This window comes from Pleurodeles waltl, chromosome 7 (genome assembly GCF_031143425.1).
Source record: "Pleurodeles waltl isolate 20211129_DDA chromosome 7, aPleWal1.hap1.20221129, whole genome shotgun sequence".
Lineage (NCBI taxonomy): Eukaryota > Metazoa > Chordata > Amphibia > Caudata > Salamandridae > Pleurodeles > Pleurodeles waltl.
In genome coordinates this window covers 701,294,872-701,314,147 of record NC_090446.1, presented here as the reverse complement: position 1 = coordinate 701,314,147, position 19,276 = coordinate 701,294,872, and the positions used below count along the sequence as shown (strand labels likewise).

At 45.2% G+C, this 19,276-nt stretch overlaps 1 protein-coding gene across 1 annotated transcript in view; it reads left to right on the top strand.

The window, feature by feature from the left end:
• The window catches only part of HSPA4 (heat shock protein family A (Hsp70) member 4), a 506,168-nt gene that overhangs the window by 343,585 nt on the left and 143,307 nt on the right, over positions 1–19,276 (top strand). Inside the window, exons 15-16 of the mRNA XM_069244722.1 lie at positions 14,512–14,637; positions 16,199–16,306. Coding sequence (XP_069100823.1) covers positions 14,512–14,637; positions 16,199–16,306 — 234 coding nt within the window. The remainder of the gene's footprint in view (positions 1–14,511; positions 14,638–16,198; positions 16,307–19,276) is intronic.

The window sequence follows — 19,276 nt, the reverse complement described above, 5'->3', positions numbered from 1 at the left end:
CCGGAGTCGTGTGACATTTGTAAAACCTTCTCTAGAAGAACCCTTCGTGATAGAGAGAAGATCCGACTTCAGGCGAGAGAGGACAGGAGAAAAAGTGGCCATTCCACTACAGAGCGAGGAGAAGGTCAGACTTCTACCAGGGCTCAACCTGTTTCCTCCATGACTCCTTCCAGACCTGCTGAAAAACGACATAGATCTCCGACGACGTCGAGAGCGTCGACGTCGAAGCAGGGAACGGCGCCAACATGTTCGCCGTCGAGGAGTGCTTCGCCGGCGAGAAAAAGACATCGTTCGCCGTCGACAACTATTTCGCTGTCGAGGCGGCGAAGACACCCGACGTCGAGAGGATCTGGGTCGCCGTCGACACGGTGAACACAGTCCACGCCAAAGAGATCCGAGTCGGGCTCGCCGTCGACACGGCGAGGGAGATCGCCGTCGAGAGAGAGTGTTCGCCGTCGGAGGCGTTCACCGTCACTGCACTGACGTCGAGGTTCGTCGTCGAGAGGTTCTCAGTGGCGAGACGAGTCGACGTCTAGAGGCACTCGCCGTCACCGCAGTTCGACGTCGAGGAGTGCTTCGACGTCGAGAAGAGCATCTAAGAGGCCTAGAAGGGTTTATACAACCTCGGAATCCTCGGCCTCGCTTATCCTACTTCCAGCATCGCCACAGCTCTCGCAAAGGCAGTCGCCGTTACCACAGACGCCGGTAACACCTACGGCTCCTCTTCCGGCGCCTCCTCCAGAGCCTCTTCCGAGGACTCCAACGCGATCTGCAGGGCGTTCTGGTTATTCCTCGAGGCGTACATCTACCTCTAGGCACCGTCGTCAGGAATCACATCATGGACATTCTTCATCGTCCACACGGGACTACTCTCCAACCTTATCGGACTCACCGTCCCCAAGAGTGTCTCCCATAGATGATGTCAACACATTTCAGGAGGTCTTAGTGAGAGGGGCAACCAAGCTGAATATCCCGCGAGCAGCTCCGGCCCCATCGACATCAGTGATCTTTGAGACCTTGCATCAAAGGACATCTTCACGACCTTTACTTCCACTGGTTCCGGGTCTTATTGAGCCAGCAATGGACATGTTCGATGGCATATGTCGCTGCAGATACACATGTTTTGCACAGTCCGCTGCCTGGTGTTGGGCTCGGAGTATTACAAGTTGTTTTTCTTCGAAGAAGTCTTTTTTGGTCACGGGACCGAAGGACTCCTCCCTCTTCGGCTCCATTGCGCATGGGCGTCGACTCCATCTTAGATTGTTTTTTTCCGCTGTCGGGTTCGGACGTATTCCTTTTCGCTCCGTGTTTCGGTTCGGAAAGTTAGTCAGAATCTCGGAAGAAAGCGTCGGTATTGTTCCGTTCGGTATCGGGATAGTTAGGTACATCGACACCGATCATCGGAAGACTTTGGGGTAGCTTCGATTCCCCCATCGGGGCCTGGTCGGCCCGACCGCGTGCGACATCGAAGCCGATGGAACGGACCCCGTTTCGTTTCTGCCCAAAATGTCACAGTAAGTATCCTTATACAGATCAGCACTTGGTCTGTAACTTGTGCTTGTCCCCCGAGCACAAGGAGGATACCTGTGAGGCCTGTCGAGCCTTCCGGTCCAGAAAAACACTCAGGGACCGAAGAGCCAGGCGTCTACAAATGGCGTCCACGCCAACAAAACGTTTCGACGACGAAGAGGAAACATTCTCGGTTCCGGAATCAGAATCCGGAGACTCCGACGTCGAACAACAGCAACAAACAGTGAGTAAGACGTCGAAAATTAAAACCATCGAGAAGACAAAAGCCCAGGGGATGCCACTGCCAACAGGCCATGGCTCGACCCATAAAACCGGCGACCTGTCGAAGGCGCCGAAAAAGGGCACGCCCATAGCGAAGACACCCGACTCCGGTCGAGGGACCGCCATGGAGCAACCTCGGAGCCGAGATAGCGGCTCCGAGAGGCAAAAACAAGATGCCGGCACCGAGACACACTGCCGAAAGCCACAAAAATTCTGTCGGTGCCGAAGCCGAAAAAAGATTCTCTCTCGGCGCCGAAAAGTTCCACACCTTCATCCTACACAGAGGAACAAGGAATAAGTGGCCAGATGCACAGATTTGGACAAGAGCTCCAAAGTGTAGAATCAGACTACACACAAAAGAGACTGTACATCCAGCAAGACACAGGGAAGATATCAACCCTTCCCCCAATAATGAGGAAAAGAAGGATCGGACTTCTCAAGGATGACGCACAACCACAAGCCAAAGTGGTTAAAAAAGTCACACCTCCGCCCTCTCCACCACAACAGGCATCGCCGGCACAAACACCGCCACAAATGCACTCACCAGCGCAAACTACCATAAGTCAAGATAATCAGGATCAAGACCCTTGGGACCTATATGACACCCCAGTGCCGGACAATGATCCTGATTCATACCCCACAAAGCCGTCACCGCCAGAGGACAGTACCTCATACTCGCAACTGGTGGCTAGGGCTGCAGAATTCCACAATGTCCAACTGCATTCCGATCCTATAGAGGATGATTTTTTATTTAACACCCTCTCGGCTACACATAGCCAATATCAATGCCTCCCAATGCTACCAGGGATGTTACGGCACGCAAAACAAATTTTTGAAGAGCCCGTAAAATCAAGAGCCATCACCCCAAGGGTGGATAAGAAATACAAACCACCACCCACAGACCCAGTGTTTATTACTTCGCAGTTACCACCTGACTCCGTAGTAGTAGGGGCAGCTCGCAAGAGAGCAAATTCCCATACATCTGGCGACGCCCCACCTCCGGACAAAGAAAGCAGAAAATTTGATGCGGCAGGAAAAAGAGTAGCATCACAGGCAGCCAACCAGTGGCGCATCGCAAATTCTCAAGCGCTGCTGGCCAGATATGACCGCGCACACTGGGATGAGATGCAACTTCTCGTAGACCATCTTCCCCAGGAATACCAAAAAAGGGCGCAGCAAATAGTTGAAGAGGGACAAACGATCTCAAACAATCAAATCCGCTCTTCACTGGACGCAGCCGATACTGCAGCGAGAACAGTCAACACTGCTGTCACCATAAGGAGACACGCTTGGCTCCGCACTTCAGGCTTCAAACCTGAAATCCAGCAGGCTGTCCTTAATATGCCCTTCAACGAGAAACAACTTTTTGGCCCTGAAGTGGACACAGCCATTGAAAAACTTAAAAAGGACACAGACACGGCCAAAGCCATGGGCGCACTCTACTCCCCGCAGAGCAGAGGCTCTTTTAGAAAAACTCCATTTAGAGGGGGGTTTCGTGGCCAACCCACAGACACCACCAGCCAACAAACAAGAACCACACCATATCAGGGTTCATTCCAAAGGGGAGGTTTCAGGGGATATAGAGGGGGTCAATTCCCAAGGAGTAGGGGAAGATTCCAGACTCCAAAAACACCTCCACCTAAACAGTGACTTTCAAGTCACACAACCCCTTCACTCAACACCAGTGGGGGGAAGACTAAGCCAATTCTACCAATCTTGGCAGCAGATTCCAACAGACAATTGGGTATTAGCAATAATCCAACATGGCTATTGCATAGAATTCCACAAATTCCCACCAAACATCCCTCCAAAAACACGCAAAATGTCACCACAACATTTAGAACTTTTAGGACTAGAAGTTCAAGCACTACTGCAAAAGGATGCAATAGAGTTAGCACCAGTACAACAAAAAAACACAGGAGTTTACTCCCTGTACTTTCTAATTCCAAAAAAAGACAAAACATTAAGACCAATATTAGATCTCAGGACACTAAATACCTACATCATATCGGACCACTTTCACATGGTCACACTACAAGACATCATTCCACTGCTCAAACAGCAAGATTACATGACCACATTAGACCTAAAAGATGCGTACTTTCATATACCGATACACCCTTCTCACAGAAAGTACCTAAGGTTCGTATTCAAAGGAATACATTACCAATTCAAAGTGTTGCCATTCGGAATAACAACTGCACCAAGAGTGTTCACAAAATGTCTAGCAGTAGTAGCAGCACATATCAGGAGACAACAGATACATGTGTTTCCTTACCTGGACGATTGGCTAATCAAGACCAACACAGTAAAAAAGTGCACAAACGACACCACATATGTCATATAAACCCTTCACAAACTGGGTTTCTCCATCAACTATACAAAATCACACCTCGAACCGTGTCAGACACAACAATATCTAGGAGCAACCATCAACACAGCAAAGGGAAATGCCACTCCAAGTCCACAAAGAGTGCAAGCATTCCACAAGGTAATAAGTGCTATGTTTCCAAACCAAAAGATACAAGCAAAATTTGTGCTAAAACTTCTAGGCATGATGTCATCATGCATAGCTATTGTCCCAAACGCAAGACTACACATGCGACCCTTACAACAGTGCCTAGCATCACAATGGTCACAGGCACAGGGTCAACTTCAAGATCTGGTGTTGGTAGACCGCCAAACATACCTCTCGCTTCTATGGTGGAACAGCAACAATTTAAACAGAGGGCGGACATTTCAGGACCCAGTGCCTCAATACGTTATAACAACAGATGCTTCCATGACAGGGTGGGGAGCACACCTCAATCACCACAGCATTCAAGGACAATGGGATGTACACCAAACAAAATTTCATATCAATTACCTAGAACTGTTAGCAGTATTTCTAGCGTTAAAAGCCTTTCAACCCATAATAACACACAAATACATTCTTGTCAAAACAGACAACATGACAACAATGTATTACTTAAACAAGGAGGAACTCACTCAACACAATTGTGCCTCCTAACACAAAAAATATGGCAGTGGGCGATTCACAACAACATTCGCCTAATAGCACAATTTATTCCAGGGATCCAAAACCAACTAGCAGACAACCTTTCGCGATACCACCAACAAGTCCACGAATGGGAAATTCACCCCCAAGTTCTGAACAAGTACTTTCAAATTTGGGGAACACCCCAGATAGATTTGTTCGCAACAAAAGAAAACGCAAAATGCCAAAACTTCGCATCCAGGTACCCACACCGCGAATCACAAGGCAATGCTCTATGGATGAGTTGGTCAGGGATATTTGCATACGCTTTTCTCCCTCTCCCTCTCCTTCCATATCTAGCAAACAAGTTGAGTCAAAACCAACTCAAACTCATACTGATAGCACCCACATGGGCAAGACAACCTTGGTATACAACTCTACTAGACCTTTCACTAGTACCGCATGTCAAACTACCCAACAGACCAGATCTGTTAACACAACACAAACAACAGATCAGGCATCCAAACCCAGCATCATTGAATCTGGCAATTTGGCTCCTGAAATCCTAGAATTCGGACACTTAGACCTCACACAAGAATGCATGGAGGTCATAAAACAAGCTAGAAAAGCTTCCACTAGACACTGCTATGCATCTAAGTGGAAAAGATTTGTTTGCTACTGTCATACCAATCAAATCCAACCATTACATGCCTCTACAAAGGACATAGTGGGATACTTACTACATTTGCAAAAAGCGAATCTCGCTTTTTCATCTATAAAAATACACCTCGCAGCAATATCTGCTTACCTACAAACTACTCATTCATCGTCTCTATTTAGAATACCAGTTATTAAAGCATTCATGGAAGGGCTAAAAAGAATTATACCACCAAGAACACCACCAGTTCCTTCATGGAACCTTAACATCGTCTTAACAAGACTCATGGGTCCACCTTTCGAACCCATGCATTCCTGTGAAATGCAATATCTAACGTGGAAAGTCGCATTTCTCATTGCAATCACATCCCTCAGAAGAGTAAGTGAAATACAGGCATTTACCATACAAGAACCATTTATTCAAATACACAAAAATAAAATAGTTCTAAGAACAAATCCAAAATTTCTACCAAAAGTAATCTCACCATTCCATTTAAATCAAACAGTAGAATTGCCAGTGTTCTTCCCACAACCAGATTCCGTGGCTGAAAGGGCACTACATACATTAGACATCAAAAGAGCAATAATGTACTACATTGACAGAACAAAGCTAATCAGGAAAACAAAACAACTGTTCATAGCTTTTCAAAAACCACACATAGGAAATCCAATCTCTAAACAAGGCATTGCTAGATGGATAGTCAGATGTATTCAAACATGCTATTTTAAAGCCAAAAGAGAATTGCCTATTACACCAAAGGCACACTCAACCAGAAAGAAAGGTGCTACAATGGCCTTTCTAGGAAACATTCCTATGAGCGAAATATGTAAGGCTGCAACCTGGTCTACGCCTCATACATTTACTAAACACTACTGTGTAGACGTACTAAATGCACAACAAGCTACAGTGGGCCAAGCTGTACTAAGAACATTATTCCAAACTACTTCAACTCCTACAGGCTAAACCACCGCTTTTAGGGGAGGTAACTGCTTTATAGTCTATGCAAAACATGTGTATCTGCAGCGACATATGCCATCGAACTGAAAATGTCACTTAGCCAGTGTACATCTGTTCGTGGCATTAGTCGCTGCAGATTCACATGTGCCCTCCCGCCTCCCCGGGAAGCCTGTAGCCGTTTAGAAGTAGATCTTAAATCTTAAACATTTGTACATTTGTAAATAATTATTATAAACTTTTTATGTACATACGTATTACCTCCATTGCATGGGCACTATTTATAGCAAACAACTCCATCCTCACCCTCTGCGGGGAAAACAATCTAAGATGGAGTCGACGCCCATGCGCAATGGAGCCGAAGAGGGAGGAGTCCTTCGGTCCCGTGACCAAAAAAGACTTCTTCGAAGAAAAACAACTTGTAATACTCCGAGCCCAACACCAGGCAGCGGACTGTGCAAAACATGTGAATCTGCAGCGACTAATGCCACGAACAGATGTACACTGGGTAAGTGACATTTTCATTTTCTCACGCCGGCTACAACAAAGTCTGCTCCTTCCAGACTCATTAAAAAGTACCGTCCACCAGAGCAAGATCCTCTATTCTTGAGGTCGGACCCAGTACCAGACTCGGTAGTTATAGTGGCAGCGAAGAAATCGCATTCGACGTCACCGTCTTCCTCTGCTCCTCCAGACAAAGAGAGCAGAAAGATCGATGCTGCAGGAAGAAAAGTATGCTCGACGGCATCCATCACCATGAAAGCAGCCAGTGCCACTGCTTTATTAGGGAGATATGATCGATCCCTCTGGGACTCTATACTGCAGTTCGCGGAGCATCTCCCTAGGGACAAAAGGGAAGATTTCCTAGAGGTCGTGAGCGAGGGAGCTATGGTTTCTAACCAGATTATAAGTGCTGCGGCGGATTCTTCAACACTATCCGCACATAACTATGCTCATGGTATAGCGCTCAGGAGACATGCATGGCTGCGGCTTACATCGCTTAAACCCGAAGCACAGCAGAGGATACAGAACCTGCCTTTCTCAGGCTCCACTTTGTTCGGCTCTCATGACGAGATGGCCAGAATGAAGTCGGAGCTGGATACCCTGAAAGCGGTAGGCATGGAGCGATCTAAAGAACAGCGAAAAGGATTCCGCCCATATCAAAGAAGACTGTTCACCCACAGGTATCAGACTCCACATTGGACGTCTTCACGCCCTCAGCAACAGCAGCAGCAGCAGCATCAGAGGGGCTTCTCCAGAAGGTCGACAAGGGGTCGTTCAACACCTCAGACCCAGACACCTCGACAGGTGCCCGCGTCTAAGCCCTGAATCTTTGCTTCCCCCTCCTCCGTTACCCACTCCGGTAGGGGGAAGTATCTCAAATCATCTGGACGAGTGGCTACGCATCACATCAGACGCCTGGGTTTTGAATATTGTGAGACATGGTTACGTTCTCAGATTCACCAGTCCTCCACCATCTGTTCCACCCAAAACAACCAACCGACACCTCGAAGCTCTTCAGTTAGAAGTCAACTTCCTATTGCAAAAAAGAGCCATAGAACCCGTCCCGATCAGCCAGCAAGGGAAGGGGATTTATTCGAGGTATTTCCTTGTGCCAAAAAAAGACAAGCAAGAGTTTCGTCCCATTTTAGACCTAAGGACAGCAAACAAGTGGATTCGCAAAGAGAAATTCAGGATGCTATCCTTGCACCAAATTTACCCACATCTTCGTCAGGGCGACTGGCTCTGTGCGGTAGACCTTTGCGACGCTTATTTTCATATTCCGGTGGCCAAGAAACATCGAAAATTCTTAAGGTTCACCGTCGGAAAACATCATTACCAATTTGCGGTTCTGCCCTTCGGCCTAAAATCAGCGCCGAGGACCTTTTCCAAATGCATGGCGGTGGTAGCCGCCCATTTGAGGAAGCATCGAATTTTTGTCTACCCCTATCTAGACGATTGGCTCATAAAGGCCTCCAGTTATCTAGAGACGCAACAACATTTCAAATGGACTCTACAGCTGTTACAGAAACTCGGTCTTCAAGTAAATCTCCTGAAATCCACAGCAACACCGGTTCAGAGGTTGCATTACTTAGGAGCCATTATAGATACAAATCTAGGAAAGGTGTTTCCTTCGGAGGAACGACGATTATCGATTCTCCAAAATTGCAAACAACTGCAAAAGGCTCCACAGACCACTGCAAGAGTAATAGCTTCCCTACTGGGCTCGATGGCGTCTTGTATCCATCTCGTTCCCAATGCTCGCCTCCATATGAGACCATTACAGGAAAACCTGGAGGATCAATGGAGTCAACTAATGAACGAATGGGAGAACAAAGTCCTCCTTTCTCCCCACGCCTTACGGTCCCTCAAGTGGTGGTGTCTACCCGACAATCTCTTGGTGGGGATTCCGTTCCAACGACAGCCTCCAGCTCAAACCATCGTAACAGATGCGTCACTGCTCGGATGGGGAGCGCACATGGGGCATCTTCGAGTCCAAGGCAAGTGGTCACAGAAAGAGAGTCTCTATCACATCAACCTGCTGGAACTTCGAGCGGTCCACCTTGCGCTCAAAGCTTTCCTTCCCTCTCTGAGAGCGGGAACTCTCCTTCTTCAGACGGACAATGTGGCCACCATGTACTATGTAAACAAACAAGGAGGCACCAGGTCCAGGATTTTATCCAGGGAGGCTCAGTCAATCTGGCATTGGCTTCTAGCCAGGAACATGTCGCTAGTAGCAACTCACCTGCCGGGCATCCAGAATGTGCAAGCGGATGCTCTCAGCCGAGTAATGGACGAGAACCACGAGTGGGTTCTACACGACGACGTCCTTCATTCCATTTTCGCACTATGGGGTTCCCCCTCTATAGACCTGTTCGCAACCCCAGAAAACAAAAAATGCCAAAACTTCGCCTCCAGATATTACCATCCAGGGACACTGGGGAATGCCCTGTGGATAAGCTGGTCAGGAGCATTTCTTTACGCCTTTCCACCGCTTCCCCTGATTCCGGCGGTCCTCCAGAAGTTATCCAATGCTCAGTCCAAAATGATCCTGATTGCTCCGGAATGGCCACGACAATGGTGGTTCCCAGACCTTCTTCACCGGTCACTCAAACCACACATCAGGCTCCCTTATCGTCCGGACCTGCTCACGAAGTTCGGAGGGCAGATATCTCATCCCAACCTCTCATCACTGAGTTTGGCAGCATGGCTCCTGAGCTAGTGCAATATGGACACTTGAACTTACCTCAGGACTGTATGGAAATCCTGAGAGAAGCTAAGCGCCCTTCCACACGATCCACTTATGCAAGCAAGTGGAAGAGATTTTGTGTGTGGTGTTTAGACAACAACATTGACCCGATATCCTGTGGAGAAGAGTCTATTCTGCCATACCTCCTAACATTGGCAAAATCGGGCTTACAATTATCATCAATAAAGGTACATTTGGCGGCTCTAACAGCATACAGGAAGAGCCCATCACAACCTTCCTTTTTTCGAATCCCAATTATTAAAGACTTCCTGGAGGGTTTAAAAAAGGTTTTTCCCCCCATTAGAAGGCCGTCTCCTCCATGGGAATTGAATGTTGTCCTATCGCGCCTGATGCTACCTCCATTCGAGCCAATACATAAGGCATCGCTTCAACATCTCACATGGAAAACTGCTTTTCTGGTGGCAATCACTTCAGCGCGTAGGGTCAGTGAAATCCAAGCCCTTTGCTCTCAGGAACCCTACACGGTTTTTCATTCTGCGAAAGTGGTAATGAGAACTCATCCAAAATTTTTACTGAAAGTCGTCTCCGATTTTCATGTGAATCAAACCATTTCACTTCCAACTTTCTTTCAGAATCCAGCTACTCCTGCTGAGAGAACGCTGCACTCTCTGGATGTAAAGAGGGTTTTGAAATTTTACTTGGACAGGACAAAATGCTTACGTAAATCACAACAGCTTTTTGTTAACTATGGCCCACTTAGAACAGGGTTGGGCACGTCTAAGCAATCACTATCCAGGTGGATTGTTTCATGTATAATGTTATGTTACCAGTTAGCGAACAAGTCCCTCGGTGGTAGGCCAAAAGCCCACTCTACTAGAGGGAAGGCAGCTACTACAGCCTTAATGAGAAATATACCTTTGGCAGAAATATGCAAGGCTGCCACTTGGAAGTCTGTCCATACCTTTACTAAGCATTACTGCCTTGATACAGACGCTAGGGCGGATGCACAGGTTGGACAGGCCTTGCTTAAGAACTTATTTGCATAACTTTAGTGTTTTGGTACTATTTTTTCTGTCTACTCCACCGCGGTTATGGGGATGGGCTTGCTACTCTATTCAGTGCTTATGACTATACATGGAAATCCCCTACGAGAGAAGGAATGGTTTCTTACCTGTAACTCCAGTTCTCTCGTAGGGGTATTTCCATGATAGTCATAAGCAACCCTCCCTCCTCCCCGGTGGAGTTCACATAGAAAAAGTTGCCATAAATATGGTTGATGTTGATACTCCAACAAACCTTGTTCCAGGTTAAAAGCCTTCAAAAAGAACTGAGGCAACTGCCTGTTGCTGTGCATGATGGGATACAGGAAGACTTTGCTTTCTTAAAGGCACAGCTCTATTTACATTCTGTATAATGGCAGCCTATGGGCTACACTGCCCTGCATTGTTTTTATTCTCATCAGAGGTGTAAATAAAGTATGAGAATGTATTTGTTATTACATTTCTAGAATAAATAGGTGTTTGAACATGAATTTACACTACTATTGATTTTCTTTTTAACAATTTGGCCTGTGTAGCTGTTCACATAGGCTGCACAATGTTATTCTTAAGTGTTTTTTGACAGACCTTTTCTTCAAATGGCTGGTGTTGGCACTTAAGAATATACTTGACATCAGTGCTCCGGGGTCCCCGCAGGCGCGCAGAACTATTCAGTGCTTATGACTATCATGAAAATACCCCTACGAGAGAACTGGAGTTACAGGTAAGAAACCATTCCTTTTTTTGGTATCCATTACTTCCGCAAGGAGGGTCAGTGAAATTCAGGCTTTGTCCTCCAAAGAACCGTACACAGTCTTTCACGACAATAGAGTAGTTCTGCGAACCCACCCATCATTCCTACCGAAGGTGGTGTCAGAATTCCACATCAATCAGACTATTTCTGTACCAAATTTCTTCCCCAATCCGGAGACTCCGGCGGAGAAAGCGTTGCACTCCCTAGATCTGAAAAGAGTGCTAAAATTTTATTTGGATAAAACAAAGTTGATTAGACATTCCAACCACTTGTTTATAAATTATGGTCATTTGAGAACAGGAGAGGCAGCATCTAAACAAACCATATCAAGATGGATAGTTTCTTGTATTGTTAATGCATACCAGTTGGCTAACAAACAACTACTTGCTAGACCTAAAGCGCATTCCACAAGAGGAAAAGCGGCTACTGCTGCCCTCCTTAATAATGTTCCAATATCTGAAATTTGTAAGGCTGCTACATGGAAGTCTGTACATACATTTACTAGACATTACTGTTTGGACTCGGATGCAAGAGCAGACGCCCAAGTTGGGCAAGCCTCGCTGAGAAATTTGTTTGCATGATACATATCTATTCCTGCACTTCTATTGGACAGTCCGCAGAGTCAAGGGATGGGCTTGCTAATCTATTCAATGTTTATGACTATTGATGAGGATCCCCTGGAAGAGAAGGATAAGTTACTTACCTGTAAATCCTAGTTCTCTTCCAGGGGTATCCTCATCAAAGTCATAAACAACCCACCCTCCTCCCTGGATGCACGTCTCCTAGAAGTGCAGGACACACTATCTTTCGAATCGGCTACACAGCTTGTCACCGTAAAAAAGTACTGACCTAACTGTGAACCAACTGTCACCTCTCCTTCACCCCTGAGGCATGGTGGGATACTGGTGGTGCTCAGGGTCTTAAAGGCACGGTGCCAAAGTTTTTATGGTTCTCCTGTGTTAACCTGCATGCAGCCTATTGGCTAAGAATGCTCTAGTGTTTTTCAGTATAGTTTTTTATCTTTTTTCTCTGATGATTACTACTGCTGATTTCCCTAGGCTCAGTGGTGTGGTTTTGGTAGATATTTTTCTCTTATTGTAATTTTGAGAACAATTAAAACATTTTTTTTTTTAAAAACTCCATAGAAATAAAGCATTTTAGCCTGTTTGTTTATAGTCTGCATTGCTGTTTTAACACATGTATATATGAGTTTAGTATGAAAATTTGTCTACTAAAAATGCTATATATATTTTTCGTGCATATTTCATACTTTATATATGTGTATTTTATATATGCTCCGGGGTCCCCGCACAAGGGCGGGAATATTCAATGTTTATGACTTTGATGAGGATACCCCTGGAAGAGAACTAGGATTTACAGGTAAGTAACTTATCCTTATGACCCCCAGGAGGAGGGGGTTAGGATTTCTCTCAGAAAACAAACTCCCTCAAAGATAGGTAATTCATCTATACAGGGAGTGCAGAATTATTAGGCAAATGAGTATTTTGACCACATCATCCTCTTTATGCATGTTGTCTTACTCCAAGCTGTATAGGCTCGAAAGCCTACTACCAATTAAGCATATTAGGTGATGTACATCTCTGTAATGAGAAGGGGTGTGGTCTAATGACATCAACACCCTATATCAGGTGTGCATAATTATTAGGCAACTTCCTTTCCTTTGGCAAAATGGGTCAAAAGAAGGACTTGACAGGCTCAGAAAAGTCAAAAATAGTGAGATATCTTGCAGAGGGATGCAGCACTCTTAAAATTGCAAAGCTTCTGAAGCGTGATCATCGAACAATCAAGCGTTTCATTCAAAATAGTCAACAGGGTCGCAAGAAGCGTGTGGAAAAACCAAGGCGCAAAATAACTGCCCATGAACTGAGAAAAGTCAAGCGTGCAGCAGCCACGATGCCACTTGCCACCAGTTTGGCCATATTTCAGAGCTGCAACATCACTGGAGTGCCCAAAAGCACAAGGTGTGCAATACTCGGAGACATGGCCAAGGTAAGAAAGGCTGAAAGACGACCACCACTGAACAAGACACACAAGCTGAAACGTCAAGACTGGGCCAAGAAATATCTCAAGACTGATTTTTCTAAGGTTTTATGGACTGATGAAATGAGAGTGAGTCTTGATGGGCCAGATGGATGGGCCCGTGGCTGGATTGGTAAAGGGCAGAGAGCTCCAGTCCGACTCAGACGCCAGCAAGGTGGAGGTGGAGTACTGGTTTGGGCTGGTATCATCAAAGATGAGCTTGTGGGGCCTTTTCGGGTTGAGGATGGAGTCAAGCTGAACTCCCAGTCCTACTGCCAGTTCCTGGAAGACACCTTCTTCAAGCAGTGGTACAGGAAGAAGTCTGCATCCTTCAAGAAAAACATGGTTTTCATGCAGGACAATGCTCCATCACACGCGTCCAAGTACTCCACAGCGTGGCTGGCAAGAAAGGGTATAAAAGAAGGAAATCTAATGACATGGCCTCCTTGTTCACCTGATCTGAACCCCATGGAGAACCTGTGGTCCATCATCAAATGTGAGATTTACAAGGAGGGAAAACAGTACACCTCTCTGAACAGTGTCTGGGAGGCTGTGGTTGCTGCTGCACGCAATGTTGATGGTGAACAGATCAAAACACTGACAGAATCCATGGATGGCAGGCTTTTGAGTGTCCTTGCAAAGAAAGGTGGCTATATTGGTCACTGATTTGTTTTTGTTTTGTTTTTGAATGTCAGAAATGTATATTTGTGAATGTTGAGATGTTATATTGGTTTCACTGGTAATAATAAATAATTGAAATGGGTATATATTTTTTTTTGTTAAGTTGCCTAATAATTATGCGCAGTAATAGTCACCTGCACACACAGATATCCCCCTAACATAGCTAAAACTAAAAACAAACTAAAAACTACTTCCAAAAATATTCAGCTTTGATATTAATGAGTTTTTTGGGTTCATTGAGAACATGGTTGTTGTTCAATAATAAAATTAATCCTCAAAAATACAACTTGCCTAATAATTCTGCACTCCCTGTATTAAAGTTCTCTTTTTTATATTGTTCTTAAAGTGGACTACAATATGCATTATACAATGGTGTTTAATTTTGTTTTAATTTTTTTTTTTTTGCAGGGTAAAATGATCATGCAGGACAAGCTAGAGAAAGAGCGAAATGATGCCAAGAATGCAGTGGAAGAGTATGTGTATGAGATGAGGGACAAAGTGTGCAGTGTATATGAAATGTTTGTCAGTGAAGATGTAAGTAACTTTGGAAAAAAATATTCCTACCAGCTTTGTATTATAATTATTTGGAATTGTTTTTATTTGCGGCACTGGACTTCTAAAATTCATCAGCCCCAACACTGTCTTTCCTAATTAAGTTTACAGTTAATATAGCTTGAAGAAAAAGAAAGAAAAAAACCTCCCTATGTAGATGCATTGGTAATGTTCTTTGCATGTTTGTAATTATGCCATTTTGATCGTGTTCAACACAGTTGGGTTGTTTGTTGGCAGCAAACAGCACCTCATGAAATTGTCAGTTATGTGTGCTCATTGAAGGAGACTGGCTCAAATTCTTCAGTAGAGTGACTTCTCAAATGTTGTAGGCCAGTGTTTCCCAACCTTCTGACTCCCGAGGACCCCCACTGAATCACTACTGGAAGCCGGGGACCCCCAAGAAATTTTTATGATTTAAATTTCAAACTTTAAAACAGTAATTCGCAAAAAATACACAAACAAGTACATGCCAAACATACTCAAATTAGTAAACATATCATTTTATATTGGAAAAAATTGGTAAACTTTAATGGGAAAGTTGGTGCTGCATCTTGGCGACTAACTTTTCAATGTTTAGTTTTATTTAGGAAAGCTGAATCCACAAGTCACATTCTACATTTCCCAAGCGATTTTTATTTTTTAGATACATAAACTTTTTAATTTATTTGTGTGGTGGGCAAAGGAAGTAAAACCATAAAGGCCTCTTATCTCTCCATAGCCTCTCTGTCACATGTATTTAATTTGATTTATAGCACCTCTCATACCAGTGTAGGGTGTCAACACTTTACAGGGGACTACAAGGTGTAGGATTCACCTCATCCATACTGTTAGGCATTTTTTAAGAGCGCTTGGTCTGGAGAAACACAAACTCAGGATTCAGAACAAAACACAGTAGCTAGCCTTGACTTTAATAATGGTGTACTCCTATGCAAGCAAACCATTTTTTCTTTTTTTTTTTTTGCAGTAATGAAAGAATTTTCTAGTTTGTTCCATGTAGTTCTTTGTTTGCAGTTCATAACTTTCTGTGCTGGATTATGATTGTGACTTATGAACTGCACAATAACAAAAGAATCTCTGTGACAAAAGCAGTAATCCACTGTGCTATGCACATAAAATGTGGTTCATTGCATGATACATTTTCTTTGCATCTGGCATATTAACCATCTGCACTACCTCCAATGAGTCAAATCTGCCAATAGACAAACTCCCATCTCTCCAGCAGGTACATTAATCACCAGAGTTGACACTTATTTTTGTCTGAAAGCTTACACTGAACTTTGCAGTGCTTTTAAAGCTGTCGCACAAATGAATAACCAGATAAAAAAGCACGCACATTTTTCTGCAGAGGGCCCAGCTGGAGAAGTGCCTTGATGCCGGTCCAGGCCTGCGGACCCCCTGGGAATGTGTCACAGACCCCTGGGGGCCCGCGGACCACAGGTTGGGAAACGCTGTTGTAGGAGGCATATATATGTGGTGGGAGGGTGATGCAAAGATTTTCAATACTTCAACCTCTTAATACTTTGTTGCATGTTTATAATTATAGGATCGCAACAGTTTTACCTTAAGACTTGAAGACACTGAGAATTGGCTTTATGAAGATGGGGAAGACCAATCAAAGCAAGTGTACATCGATAAATTAACTGAATTGAAGGCAAGTGCCCTCTAACACACATGCATGCTATTTTTAGATTTTTTTTATTTTTATTATAAATACTGCCACATATTATAGAGATACATCCTGCAACTCGTATGTCAATTGTATGGATTCCTTGGCCCTGGATATAGATTCCTTTTTTGTAAAGTATTAATTTGTTCACTTGACTATTTGGTGTAGTTTGTGCAAAGGCTACATAACTTTTTTTTTTTTCCCCACATAAGGTATTCCTGCTAATTTTGAGCCCTTGTTTCCCAGCATCGTAGGGATTCTAAAGGTGACCTGGGATTGTGGATTCCCCTGGAGAGGATCGAGAAAATGGTCAATCTAAACCTATATTATACGCTTTTTGGGAACAATAGGAATAAAGTTCTCTACAAAGTTATTTTTTTTTTTTAACTTAAAAATAGTGTAAACTAAAGGTTTACTCTGCTAGGTCCCCAGCTTTCAAGAACATGTAGAGCTGACTCAAAAAAAACTTTTGTTTTTTTTTAAACAGTTTTGGCTTTTTTCATTGAGGTAGCCAATTTTCCTAAATTGTGACTTTCAACCTATTTCCAGTTTGTGGCGCACCTTGTGAGTATTTGCCAGACATCAGACTGGATCTGGGAACTTAAAAGCAATACTTCCGTGCCAATAGGTGGTGCTGCATGGCTCCACGCCAGTGCCGTTCCACTCCAGAAATGCAAAGTGAAGCTACATATAAGTGCAACCCATGCATGTGGACTTCAGTTACTTTTTTTTCTACGCTTTCAAATACAGATCCGGAGCTACTGATTAGTTGTCTTTGGAATGTTGCATACATAGGGCTACGCATTGTGGCTCCTTACGTCCTAACATTGACAGACTCCATACTGTGAGCAGTCTGTTGAATGGATGGTCCCATTCCTGCTCCAAGCGTAAGCATGCACGGGAGACACTTATCTACATCTACACTTGTTGCTTTGATAGTGTGACAGTGCCAGCGCAGACATACGCAGCGCTGCCTGTCAGCACTCAGTAGGTCACTTTCTTAGTTTCCAGTCAGGTCTCGCGCCTGGGGAATATTCACAAAGTGAAGAATCTGCCATTAGAGTAAACATCAGCAAGAAAATTGACAAAGGAAAGTAACTTTTTCATCATCGTTATCCTGGAAATCCCAGATCCTCAGTGGATGAGGGAAAACCTGTAGCCTGGTCATATCCAGTACTAGCCATATGTGCAGAAGGTACTGAGAGGGTAAGAGTTTAAGAAATTGACTGAAAACCTTAAGTCAGACAGAATTGTTGATATTCTCCACAGGTGGAGTGACAGCATCTGCAGTGAACTAGCTTCTGCAGCCAGTATTCCACTGTAAGGAAATGCCTCCTTGGCATGGTTGCCCCCTGACTTTTTGCCTTTGCTGATGCTATGTTTACAATTGAAAGTGTGCTGAGGCCTGCTAACCAGGCCCCAGCACCAGTGTTCTTTCCCTAACCTGTACTTTTGTATCCACAATTGGCAGACCCTGGCATCCAGATAAGTCCCTTGTAACTGGTACTCCTAGTACCAAGGGCCCTGATGCCAAGGAAGGTCTCTAAGGGCTGCAGCATGTCTTATGCCACCCTGGAGACCTCTCACCCAGCACAGACACACTGCTTGCCAGCTTGTGTGTGCTAGTGAGGACAAAACGAGTAAGTCGACATGGCACTCCCCTCAGGGTGCCATGCCAGCCTCTCACTGCCTATGCAGTATAGGTAAGACACCCCTCTAGCAGGCCTTACAGCCCTAAGGCAGGGTGCACTATACCATAGGTGAGGGTACCAGTGCATGAGCATGGTACCCCTACAGTGTCTAAACAAAACCTTAGACATTGTAAGTGCAGGGTAGCCATAAGAGTATATGGTCTGGGAGTTTGTCAAACACGAACTCCACAGCACCATAATGGCTACACTGAAAACTGGGAAGTTTGGTATCAAACTTCTCAGCACAATAAATGCACACTGATGCCAGTGTACATTTTATTGTAAAATACACCCCAGAGGGCACCTTAGAGGTGCTCCCTGAAACTTAACCGACTATCTGTGTAGGCTGACTAGTTTTAGCAGCCTGCCACAAACCGAGACATGTTGCTGGCCCCATGGGGAGAGTGCCTTTGTCACTCTGAGGCCAGTAACAAAGCCTGCACTGGGTGGAGATGCTAACACCTCCCCCAGGCAGGAATTGTCACACCTGGCGGTGAGCCTCAAAGGCTCACCTCCTTTGTGCCAACCCAGCAGGACACTCCAGCTAGTGGAGTTGCCCGCCCCCTCCGGCCAGGCCCCACTTTTGGCGGCAAGGCCGGAGAAGATAATGAGAAAAACAAGGAGGAGTCACTGGCCAGTCAGGACAGCCCCTACGGTGTCCCGAGCTGAAGTGACTCTAACTTTTAGAAATCCTCCATCTTGCAGATGGAGGATTCCCCCAATAGGGTTAGGATTGTGACCCCCTCCCCTTGGGAGGAGGCACAAACAGGGTGTACCCACCCTCAGGGCTAGTAGCCATTGACTACTAACCCCCCAGACCTAAACACGCCCTTAAATTTAGTATTTAAGGGCTACCCTGAACCCTAGAAAATTAGATTCCTGCAACTACAAGAAGAAGGACTGCCTAGCTGAAAAACCCCTGCAGAGGAAGACCAGAAGACGACAACTGCCTTGGCTCCAGAAACTCACCGGCCTGTCTCCTGCCTTCCAAAGATCCTGCTCCAGCGACGCCTTCCAAAGGGACCAGCGACCTCGACATCCTCTGAGGACTGCCCCTGCTTCGAAAAGACAAGAAACTCCCGAGGACAGCGGACCTGCTCCAAGAAAGGCTGCAACTTTGTTTCCAGCAGCTTTGAAAGAACCCTGCAAGCTCCCCGCAAGAAGCGTGAGACTTGCAACACTGCACCCGGCGACCCCGACTCGGCTGGTGGAGATCCAACACCTCAGGAGGGACCCCAGGACTACTCTGATACTGTGAGTACCA